The 12,457-nt window shown below is 44.0% G+C and overlaps 1 protein-coding gene across 3 annotated transcripts in view; it reads right to left on the bottom strand.

Moving 5' to 3' along the window:
* The window catches only part of LOC144115746 (mortality factor 4-like protein 1), a 69,475-nt gene extending 57,018 nt beyond the window's left edge, over nucleotides 1-12,457 (bottom strand). For all 3 annotated transcript variants that reach the window (XR_013311527.1, XM_077650237.1, XM_077650238.1), the window contains exons 1-4: nucleotides 11,909-12,457; nucleotides 11,362-11,408; nucleotides 11,201-11,268; nucleotides 8,011-8,097 (exon numbers count right to left, since the gene is read on the bottom strand). Coding sequence is in view for 2 of the 3 variants with exons in the window: in XM_077650237.1 (XP_077506363.1) it covers nucleotides 8,011-8,097; nucleotides 11,201-11,268; nucleotides 11,362-11,408; nucleotides 11,909-11,936 (230 nt within the window). In the remaining variant the exon portion in view is untranslated. The remainder of the gene's footprint in view (nucleotides 1-8,010; nucleotides 8,098-11,200; nucleotides 11,269-11,361; nucleotides 11,409-11,908) is intronic.

Genomic DNA, 12,457 nt, shown 5'->3' with positions numbered 1-12,457 from the left:
AATTCAACAGCACGAAGGAATCATTGATGAAAACGAAAGGAGCGTATATTCTGGTTGAGCTTTGTTACGAGCTCAGAAGTGGCATTCCGCAGTTTGCTAGTGCCCATAAAAACAAAGTATTTGAAGGAAGTAAAGGCAACCCGTAACAGCCACATTAGCCCACCTCTGCCCAAAATTTCCTAAAGTTTTCACTTCAATAAAATAGTACAGCTTGAAAGCAAAACCACTGTGGTGTACATCGGTGAACACCCACAAATGGCAGAACAATGCGACTTCGGAACAGCTTTCAACCGCATACTGAGTAACTATCCCGTGTGTGGGGTGCATGAAAAAGTTGTACAGCAGCGACTGTTAAAATAATCTCACTGAAGAGAATGCTCTTGAGATCATGAGAACAGAAGAGGTGGCAGAACGTAACACATGTGGGCTGCAAAATGACCATGCACTATAATTGCAAACGCAAGGAAGCAAAAGACATATACGCAGTGCTGTGTCTGTGTCTTGTATGTGTCCAGACCATGTAGTCCACATACTTTCCCTTCTGATAATACAACACACTATTTCAGTAGTGCTAGTTTCAAAAAAATCTTGGCTTAACGCTTCTTGAGCTATATCCGCCTCTGTACTCTGTGTGGAAGCTACCGCATTGGTTGTAGTAGGAGACAGGTTATAGCACCATGGCAGGACGGAGCGTCTCTACGTAGAGGTCACGTAATAGTATTTCTTGGGACAATAACTGCCATAAAAGACGGCGGTGACCCAGTTGTCGTCTGGACATGATTGTGTTTGATGCTTCTCTGTAGTCCGTTCTCACTGTGTCACAGTGAAAACTCTGCTAGCACCAGTGCTTGCCATCAGGCTGAGGTTCGTAAAGCTGTGCCGTTGGTTACAACAAGTTTTAGAAAGAAAAATCACCGTTACCACTAGAAAAAGTAATCGATAAATTACGAAAAGCTGCAGTCGATTACAAATAGTGTGTTATTACCTGTGGCGCGTCAGATAAAACTTTGCCCCAAACACCCACCTCCATCCACCAGAGGCCCTTGCAGCACCTGAACAAAAAGCGGCGGTGGCCTCTCGAACAGCACTGCATCACCACAGCCAAGATACAGCGGGCTACAAAGGGTGTGTAGCAGTGAGAGCTACACCGGTGACAATGCGAAGACATACCTTCAACTGCTGTCTCAGATGAGGTTCATGCTAGGACGGCTCGCAACAGCAAGACAGCAGTTAGCGTTAGCTTTTAGCCGCCAACGTCGCATGATAATGGATAACTTGCAAAATTTTTCAGGTCAACTTCCACGCAAAGATTTTTTTACATTCACTCTCATTCACAGACTGTGTTAGCACCCCCTGTTCTGAAAACAAAAAAAAATTGGAGGGGACACCTATACTCTGCCTTGAGGGTATGGTGTGGTAACATATATGCAGAATTGCTGATTAACAACTTTACATTCACAGATCCCTGGAAATCCTGATACCACTCATGGTATTTGGGATTGTGCAATGGTTGAGCGATGCCTTGCGATGGCAGGTGCTGCCACTGGTGGGGCTTGGGCTTTCCAGGTAGATGCATCGAGCAACATTTCACGACCGGTCATTAATTTACTGCCACCTGTCACGGTGGTCATTTTGCTCACAAACCGTTGGGCAGGTAGTGATGATGCCACAGCATCCTATGATCTAGGTGGCCCACCCAGATTGCTTCTCCGCGAATGTTTCGCTCACATCACCACCGCTGAATTTTATGCAGAAAGGAATCCTTAACTCTGTCGCGTTATAACAGTGGTGCATGAGGAGAGTCAGTGTTCATTGCAGTGTCTTTAAAACTCGTGTAACAAGAATAACTTCTTGTTTCGTTTTTTATTAGAGACAGGTAATGGTGAGCGGAAGACGCCATTTAACCCTTTCAAAAACTGTCCTCTTTGTACGATCTCGAAAGGAGATGGCAACCGTTCAAAGTTCAGGTTCATGCAGATTAGAAGGCATTCGTCTTCACCTTTCAAAAGAGAAAAAAAAATGTTCGGGACTGACGCATCTCTCCTCCCGCTAACCCTTTTTGTGGGCCAGGTATAATGGTGTTCTCAAACAACTTTCTAATCTGAAAAATAAATCTTCTTCGGGTCCTGATGATATCCCATTCCAGGTAAGAAAATCTTGCTCTGAAGAAATAGTGCACTTCTTAGTCGTTTTCTTTAACAAATAATTATGTAGCAATTCATTACCTGCACAATGGAAAGTAGCAGACGTCGTTGCTATTCATAAAAGCGGCCCCAAAAATAAGTACAAAACTACAGGCCCATCTCTCTATGTGCGTGTGCTGCTAAATAATTAACAAACTATTTGCAGCGCTGTGATAAAACATTCAAAACAATCATTTGTTTTCAAACGCACAACAAGAATTTAGACCTGGCTTGTCATACACGACTCAACTTGTGGAATTCTGCCCCGATCTGCCATAGAAAGGACAGATACTGACTCCTTATGACTATTTACAGGACGGAGAAAACTATCGAGCGTGCCATAGTCCTCTGGATGCCAGAACTTATTCAAGAAAAAAGTTTAACTTACTCGACGGTTAGAAAGCGCACTGTCTTTGAGCGGAACATGGGCAATACATCACATCAAGCCTTCACCTGTCTTAAATGGATGATTACACTATTGTTTAGGCTCATCATCTAATTTCAGAAAAATTGACTGCTGGGCGACTTGGTGCATGACTCGGGGATACAAGGCGCAAGAGTAGCAAGGACGAACAAAAAAGGAACACGGACAAGGCGCTTACAGCAACTGTAGTATAAGGGACGAGCTCGCTTTTTACTGTCGGATACAAATCAAGAACGAAGTGGCAGATGCCCCTCAGAGGAGGCCCTCCAGGAAATGGCGTCGACCTATTTTCATGGGAGAATGGGTCAGAGGGAGCTGCGGTAAAAGGGGAGAATCCAATGAAATCGGTAAAACAGGCCCTTTGAAGGGGCATTTTCCGCTTCGTTTTATTAATTTTTCGCTTAAAATAAAAAGATACAAACAGCATTTTTCGCGTCGTTTTATTATTGTCTCGCTTAAAATAAAAAGCTACAAACAGTCTGCCAACAAACAGCTACGCTTCCCGCTGCCTTGGAGCACTCGACCACTGCAACATACTCTGCAGCACTGCACCGTAGTGCGCTGCGCTGTTTTGTCGTCGTGCTGTTTTTTTTTCCTGCGCTCTTCTGTTGTCGTGCTGTTTTGTCGCTGTGTCGTTCTGTCGCTGTGCCGTTTTGTCCGGCGTTCGGTTTGACGCGTGCTATTTTTCCCTGCGCTGTTTTGTCGCCATGCGGTTTTTTCCCTGCGCTATTTTGTCGCTGCGCTATTTTTTCCCTGCGCTATTTTGTCGCTGCGCTGTTTTGTCATGTGCTGTTCTTTCGTGTCTCCTATCTGTTTTATTCCTTCGACATTGGATTTCAGGTAGAGACCTTATTTCTGAATTTTCATAAAACTTTCGCTCTCACTCCTCATGCACTTTGGTTTTACATAAATTATCTTGTCACTATACATCCTGCCACAGTCGCAAGAATTACAAATTACTTGTCCGGGCGAACACAGCATGTTTCATCAACAGATCGCAATCAACGCATGTCACCGCTACTTCTGGAGTGCCTCAAGGGTCTCTTTTGGGGCTTTGTTATATTTAGTTTTTATCAATTATATTGTAAAAGGTCTTAAGTGCAAAGTGCGATTATACGGAGACCACTGGGCCATTTACAGGAATATTAAAAATGACTGTGATATCACCAGCCTAGAGAATGATTTAAATACAATTCAGGGTTGGTGCGCGAAGTGGGACATGTCAGTGATCACTGCTAAATGTCAATTCATATCATTTACCAAAAACATCTCCAGGTAATATCAGACTATTATTTGAATGGACTATTTATTAAAAATGTTGAACATTGCAAATATTTGAAGTCTATATCTCAGAAAACATGACATGGAACAGATATACGTAATAGTCGACCTTAATATCATCTAGGACCCTTAACCTCATTGGACGCATTTTTTATAACGCCCCAAGAAAAGTAAAGCAACAGCTTTACAAAAAATGTGTTCGCCCAATTCTTGAGTACGCTTGTGCAGCATGCGTTTCTCAAATCTCTTACCTTATAGAAAAACTTGAGTGAATCCAAAACCGCGCTGCAAGATTTGCTTCCGGAAACAATAACTTCTGCAACAGTATTACATTATTCAAAGAAAACCTCATCTGGAAAACGCTAGCTCACTACCAATCAGCCACAAGATTAGAACTTTTTACGCTATGGTCTCACAGGAATAAACAAGAACTTCTACGTTTAACCTTCCCCCTTCATTTCTAAACGATGTGATCACGAGCTGAAAGCTAATGAAATGTGCTGTCGCACTGATATTTTCTGCAATTCATTGTTGGCGCGTACTTGCGCTCACTGGAATAAGCTTCCCAAGGGTATTGCCCAATGTAATACGTGTGCCAAGTTTCAGTCCCTGTTATCATCCAATATGCCGTAGAGACAGATCATCCCTTTCACTTATTTATTTTTATGCTGCATCGCACTTTCATGCAACAGATTACCAATTTCCTACTGCATTGTGATTTTTTTTAACTATGGCGCCTGCAAGCCTACCGTTTTGTGCTCACTTTTCAGTATAGCGTTTTATTTTTTTGTATGCTGTATGTTTTACCACCTCATTTTCAAGCATGTTTTTGTACAATGTCCCCCCTGCAATAATGCCCTTGTGTTGCTGTAGGTACTTGAATAAAACAAAATAAATAGCAGAGAGTGCAAAAAAGTGTGTCAATGATAATGTTTTGTTGGAAAGAAGCTTTGCGGTAAAGCTGACTTAATGAATTTTGCAAGCTGCCAACTGGAACCGATGATCGCGCTCACCAAATGTTTCAATTAAGCTGTAACCTTGTTTAATCACTTTTTACTTTTGGGGCATGGGATCTATAAATAAATCTGGACTTCAATCATTGAGGAAATACAAAGAAGCCATCATTGAAGCACCCAAGCCTGAGGATGTCGGCGACGTGAGATCCTACAGTGGACTTCTCTCGTAGTTACGAAAATGTCTGCTAAACATGTCTACACTACTAGAACCCTTGTAAGCATCGTTACATGCATAATTGGATTGAATAGATAAACAAAGAGCCTTCATCCAAAGCAAACAAACCATTTTGTAAACAAGGCTGTTTGTACATAATGACAACGTCTATTAGTCTGAGATTCAATGCCATATCATGTTGCTGCACTGCTTTCCCATTGAATAGGGGATGTTGAATTCCCACTCTCATTTTCATCTGAAGCACTCAAGCAAGCACAACAAAGCCTCTTGAAAACGAGGTACAAGCAATATCTTTTGACATCATCTGATTCAGGGACTACCTGCTGTGCTTCAGCTCTGTCCTAATCACGGGCAATAAGCTGCAGATCAGCATCTTTGCTGCAGAAACGGCAACCCCAGCCATCACTTCTTCACACACCCAGTGCCGAGGAATCACAGTAGGAACTTACATGTACACCAATCAGCGCTGACCAGGATGCCTAAATGGGAACGAAGATTCCATCAGCAGGCTACCACTGACAGTGCTAGACACTGACCTACTACAGCCATCAGAGCTGGTGAACTCAACCTTGAGCTTGAAAGAGCCAACAGTGGCAGCCAGGCAACTGCAACAGTACTCTACCTGTGACTAAACTCTCAGCCAGGTGCTGCATTAGGCAGAGAAGGATAGCCACACAGCATCATCAATAAATGTTTACAAGCATACTGGCAAAAGATGCGACAAGCTTAGCATGCACAGGAATTTCTTGTACTGGAGAAGCGAAGCCATCGTGCTACCTCCTGCTCAGAACACCTTCAACCTGCTTACAAAAAGCATCAAGGCATGCCAAAATTATTCTGGAGCCCTCCACAATAGCCCCTCCTTTTCTCTTCTTTCACTCTGTCTTTTTTCTCACGGCACAGTTGAGGTGTCCACCGAGAAGTGAGACAGTCACTGCACCATTTCCTTTCCTCAAAAAATCGTGGTCTGAAATAGATGCTCAGACAGAAAACAGTGCTCAACAAAATGCACTATGCCTAGAGGACTCTCCAAAGCCAGCAGTGACCTAAAGAACCAGTGTCGTGCCTGAGCCAAGTGAATGCTGGGAACTCATGAATCTGAATTACACTGGACATCTTGAGAAAAATTGTTCCTGATACTTGTAGATGCAAAGTCAAGGTAACTCGAAGTTTTTGTCATGCCAAGAGACCCAGCTTAAAATGCAGAGCACCTGAGGACATTATCGTAAGGTATTGGGCATAAAGCTGCACAGTGACAGATGATAACACGCCGCCTATTGGACAATCTTTCCAAAACTTTGTGCTAGGAAATGGCATTAAGCATGTGTGAACATCGCCTTCTCTTCCAGCACAGAACTGCTCAGCAGAACCACCAGTTTAAACCGCAAATGATGGCCTCAAGCAAACAAGAGATGGAGGACTCGAGCTCCGGCTCGCCAGAAGGCTGCCTGCGCTTCACCGAGCACCCCACCCAAATAGAAGGTCTCCATCTCAGCTGAAGGTATTACAGCCAATGAAAGCAGCACTGGACCTTTGCACCTCTACAAAGGTGAACAGAGGGTTTCTAATTGCTACCAGATTGTAAGCAGCTACACCATAAGGAAGCAAAATGGACCCCAACTGAAGAGAGGCAAGGCAGTTCCCAATTTTGGTACGGTACTTAAGTGGTGGTTTGGCAATGCTGAAAAAATCAATGGAACTTCTATGATCATTTTTCAATTCTTCAAGAGAATGTTTGATACCACAATGATCAAATGAAGAGGAACTTGGTTGCTACGGTAGCAAGTCCTATGAATCTCCCTTTTACGTTAAATGAAGGCCATGTAGTCAGCACAAAAACAACAGTGAAGGGAGCAGCGACACCATCCAGGCACATTCTTATACATGGACGGTCTCCATGCCTCTAGGATACCGATTACCTTTTTTGGGGGGGTTTCTGTACATACATGTCCAGAGCGTGTCACTCGATGGCACCACCACCCCGCCATGTAACAGCCACACCCCTTGTAGTATGTGCATCATAAATATTCTTTGATTTTGTTAAACTGCATACAAGACCACCAGCAATAAAACTCATGAAAATAAACTCAGGGAGAGACTTTTACTGCACCTAAGCCAAGCAATTATGCTTTCCCCTCCACTTCATAGCTTCTAATTCACTGAAAGCCTACATCTTGACATCCCACGTTGATGCAGATTTTTAATACATGTCATCATGCCATGTTCCTAAAAGGTTTACAGCGTTCACAGTTTTTAGAACAGAGAACTACTTTGAAGCAAATGATCGGTAGTAAAGAGAACCAGAGTCAGCTGTCAATATTTCTAATCTGAAGGATATTTATTTATTTAAATTTATTTTGTACATACTGCAGGGTCTTGGGTCCAAGCAGAAGGGCATATATAAAGAACAATAATGAACAAGTCGATAACAAGTGAGCACCAAATTAGACTATATTTTTATCACACTAAGTAGTTCAAACGTGGGCAATCACGGTTCGATATTTTTAATGCACGTGAAGTGTTGATAGCAGAGTTGACAAAGTTCAAATTAACAAGAGTTTGCCATATGGTACCTACAGTCAAAACTTCGCCTTGTTTGGCAACCACTATCTTAGCTCCTGAATTCCGTTATGGAGTGTAAGACATACTTTCAGACACTAGACAGCAGGACCATGATAGGTTCAATGGATTCGCTGCAGAAGAAAACCTACATTTTCAGGCAATGAGCATAAGAGAAAACTATGTGGAACAGCTTTCCCTGTGTTCGTGATATGCTCATTTATTATTATATCCAATGCACTAAAGATGCACAAGCATCTGCTAGGAAAGTCATAAAAATCTTGTAGCTGCAAGATACATGATGCCCATAATGAATGATATACCTTCCTTCACATGCAGGCATGCAAAGAAAGAAGAATGACTAGAACTCACTTATAAGCCTCGTCAAGCTCCTTTTTCTTCTGGAGGTTGATGTCGTCATACTTAAGCACCCTGCTCTCCGGAATCCACTCGTCCCAACTGCATCAAATAAACAAAAGAGAATAAATGCTATAGTATTGATACAAATTCAGAACAGTTGGTAACACTTGTAACAGTCCATTGCGTCCTCTATCACAGAAAGAGCCTTCTGTGCTATCACCGCTAGATGATTATGCTGGTAACCAGATACCCACACGCAGATGTCATCAGTGCAAACAGACATTGGCAGCAGTGGCAGTGCATGGGCACTTGGCCACGTAATCCTCTCCCTGCCAACAGAGAAGCCCTGCTTTGTGCTGTTTCCAGGAGAAAGACATCACTGCATGCATTTAGACCTAATATGCATGGAACCCAAGAAACACAGGAATCAGGCATGCCATACAAGGTTCCTGGACATCCTCCTTGACTCACACCTGACATGGAAGACACTAGTGGACATTATTATTTACTCCTCACAACCAAGGCTATACATACTGAAATCTTTAGCAGATACGATGCAGTGTAGTGGTCCTGCAGCAATGTTAACGCTGCACTCAGCAACAGGGACCAGCAGAACTCGTTACTCGCTGCTCTTTCAGTCACCACGAGACAGCCAGTATAAGCGCCTTGAGATCATGCACAGGAAAGGCCTGAAGACTGCACTTGGGGTTCCGCACCAGGCTTCCTCTTGCAGGGCCTTAGAAGAAGCCCATTGCCTTTCCTTACATCTGCAGACCTCCAAAAACTGCTCCTACAATTAGTGCGCCTTGGAGAGACCCGGAAAGGTCACGTCCTGCTCAGTCGGCTACTAGCTATAATGCAATGTCACTTCTTTTCAGCCTTTCAAACCCTATGCACAGTGGGTTGGTCACCCACAGGACACAGGCGTCATCAGAATCTGCCACAGTTTTATGATGGCATTCACTGCTGCCTCAAAATCTCTGGTTTATGCACAAAATGATCACTGCTTTTGGCAGAAATAAGATCCTTGGTTCCTGAACACCTAACGTCATCTGCAGGAGCCACCTGCAAGTTCCCACTGATGGCTCTGTGAGCAGGCATGCACAGTCCTGCTCGGTCTCAGTTGTAGTGCCTTGGTATGTCTTTGGCTGGGCACCTGCAGAGTAGTGTCGTCCACTATGGCTGAATCATTGCCTATTGCAAGGTCACCCAAACGTCTGTCTCTGCAAACCACATACAGTAGCCATTCTGTCTCACTCCAAGTCTGCACTAGTGCACCAGCAACCCGGGACTCCCGTTGATAGCGTCTGGTCTCTAACCTGGCTGAGGAAGCCGAGTTTAAAGAATTTACATTTTGCTTCTAGTGGCCACCATCTCACATTGGCGTTGCTGGTAACACGGTGGCAGACCTATTAGCCTAAGAAGCCTGGTCTTATCCATCTTCAGTGGCTGTCCCTAAGGATGAAAATTTCGCAAGACAGCTAGTGGCGCAACACTTTTCTGCACTTTGGCCACCTTTGAACCACTCTTGTGTACCAGGCTTGTCTCGTGACAGAGCTATTCTCTTGAATCGACTGCGCATGAACTCAGCCTTACACCGGTAAGAATGCACAATATTCACCACACCTTTTCACCTATGTGCACAGAGTGATATTGTGGGTGATGTGACCCATTTTATTTTAGTGTTACCACGTTCTTGTGCCAAGCAAGAAACACTCCTGGAAAGCTGAGGTGATTGAACATTGCCCTGGACGTCTCTCACTTTGTGTACTCTGAGCACTCCCGAACTGAGTGGCAATCAGTGTCACAACCACTCTAAGTTTTTAGAGCGCACTGTGCTTAATGAACAGTGGTAGTCAGACAATCATTAAAATTATTGACCTAGACAAAGCAACTGGTGACAGGCCACAGTAAGCCTAATCCTTCCTGTGAATTCACACCACCACCATCCACACCGTCCTATTCAACTCCAGCAACCAAGTACAACAGTGAATAAAATAATCTTTTTAATGTTTGACTGTATCAAACAGGCCACATACATCAAAATTTTTGTGCTTACATATTCGTGTTGTGATTAGCTTCTCGTTTATGTAAAAAAAAACTTTAACAACGGTCTACTTTTTGTGATGGAGGAATTCTGTTTGATGGTCCTGAAAGTGGGCGGCGCTTCACTGCAGACTTCAGACTTTTCGTATCTGACCATAGCGACAATATTTCAAATCGCTTTTCTACACAGCAAAGCTGCATAGACACCTAACTTTAGAGTGCATGTCTTCTTGTTTTTAAGAAGCGTACGTCCTTATTATACATGGATTACTGCGTGGTATTCTCCTACAACCGCTCAATAACTCATAATATAATTTATTTCTCCTGCTGGTTTGGTTTCGGTTTCAACAGCCGAAATACTGTGATGTCAAAGCTTCGTGATAGGTGAAGTGAGACTTAAAAAAACTGCAATATAATCACTGCTTCTGCATACCTTGTCAATCTGGCTGTTGATGAAGGCTGGCTTCAGCACAGTAGTGAATTAAAAGAATGATGTAGCGATTATATCAACATTTTTCTATGCCTCACGTGACATATAGCCAAATTGTTATGTCACAGCCATCCTTTGAATATTGAAGCTGAAACCAAAACAGCCTGACAGAAAAATTCTGATCCGGAGTACCCGGGTTCGAACCCGTCCACGGCGGCTGCGTTTTTATGGAGGAAAAACACTAAGGCGCCCGTGTGCTGTGCGATGTCAGTGCACGTTAAAGATCCCCAGGTGGTCGAAATTCTTCCGGAGCCCTCCACTACGGCACCTCTTCTTCCTTTCTTCTTTCACTCCCTCCTTTATCCCTTCCCTTACGGCGCGGTTCAGGTGTCCAACGATATATGAGACAGATGCTGCGCCATTTCCTTTCCCCCCCAAAAAACAATTATTATTATGACAGAAAAATTCGACTATAAATTATTTCTTCTTCGTAAGCAAATACCCCATAGTGAGCCATGCATAATAGTGACTGCCGCATTATTCTAGAGATGACAAGCCACCAAAACAGTCTACACTCGTTTAAAAGTTGAGCCAGATGTGCCATTCTATACGTATTCGCAATTATGGCAGATTGCTTAAGTGCAAATCCAGTGAAATAGCATAATAAAAGAAACAGAATCAATGCGCAGGACGAGCTGACCAAGACATTGGGAAGTGATATCATACCTCTTGTTCCATCCTCTGTAGTGGACAAAGTACTGGGCTTTCTTGTCTCTAATACGAACCTTGAGGCACTGGAAAAAGAAATGGGCGGATAGATGGGCGAGAGTGCCGCACCATAAAATACCTGGTGACTGAATGCATGAAGAAATTACAAGAGCGCTCACCTTGGCTTCATAAATGAGCGGCCCGTCGAAAATCAGGACCTTTTCATCTAGGGAAGAAGCAGTTGCCACAATTAATTACGCTCAGCGTATCGTTGTCTCTAAAGCCACCGTAGTGTGGGATTTCTGTTTAATTTCAACCACCTGGGTCTTTTTAACGTGGGCTGACATCGCGCAGCAGACTGGCGTATTTTGCATTTCGCCTCCATTGAAAGTCAGCCGTCGCGACAGGGATTACCCTTCCTCAGGCTGTGCAGCCAATCGCCAAACCCAGGAAGTCACCGCGGCGGGTTAAAGCAGAACTATACAATTATTCTGATCGGGATCATAACCCGTTCCGGGCGCACTACAGCTTTGTAAAAGCAGTTCGCAATTGTGTAACCTGGCACAATGCTGCCGCCATGCTTACTCACACTAAACAGCGGCCTCTTTTCTCGCAACCTAAGCCACCTGAGGACATTCCCTTTAACTCTCCAATAATTAGCGCAGAGCTAAATCGATTCACGAGGTTATATGCAGCCATACAGTAATGAATAGTTCATCGTCTTACCTTCCTGAAAACGATTCGTCAGGTCCATGATCACCGGTAAAGCCGACTCACGCCGTTTCGCGGATGATGACCAGCGTAGAGTCCTTCGTCCTGCCGTCCAAGGCTTCCCAGGGGGTGCTACAAAAACAACGCTCGAGAGCGTCCTTTACTCGAAGCGTGCAAAACACATGTGCTGTGCAGCAATGTGGCTTGAGAAAATCTTTGCGCGAAAAAAAACTGTTTCAAAACCTAAAGATTTCGGATACGTGAAAAACCAACGTTGTACACAAAAAGCTCAGTCTTGGTCAAAAGCCGTCATTCCGCCGTGACCGTTGCTTTGGCATCTGGCCATGGGTTGTCTCGTAGTTATGATGAGTGATCAGGGCGCGCGTTCTTGCTCCGCTGATGTAACCGCATTTCGAACACGCATATGACATGCTTTTCATCACCAGAGGGAATGGTCTTGCCGTCCAAATGCTCTACGCGTACACGAATGGTTACCGTGTTGAGCGCGCAGGTAGAAAAGCAGACGGCGGAGCCAGGTTCACAGTAGCACTGAAGTGTTCTCGG

This window comes from Amblyomma americanum, chromosome 1 (assembly GCF_052857255.1).
Source record: "Amblyomma americanum isolate KBUSLIRL-KWMA chromosome 1, ASM5285725v1, whole genome shotgun sequence".
Lineage (NCBI taxonomy): Eukaryota > Metazoa > Arthropoda > Arachnida > Ixodida > Ixodidae > Amblyomma > Amblyomma americanum.
The sequence above is the reverse complement of the archived record's forward strand: the minus strand, read 5'-3'. Positions and strand labels throughout refer to the sequence as shown.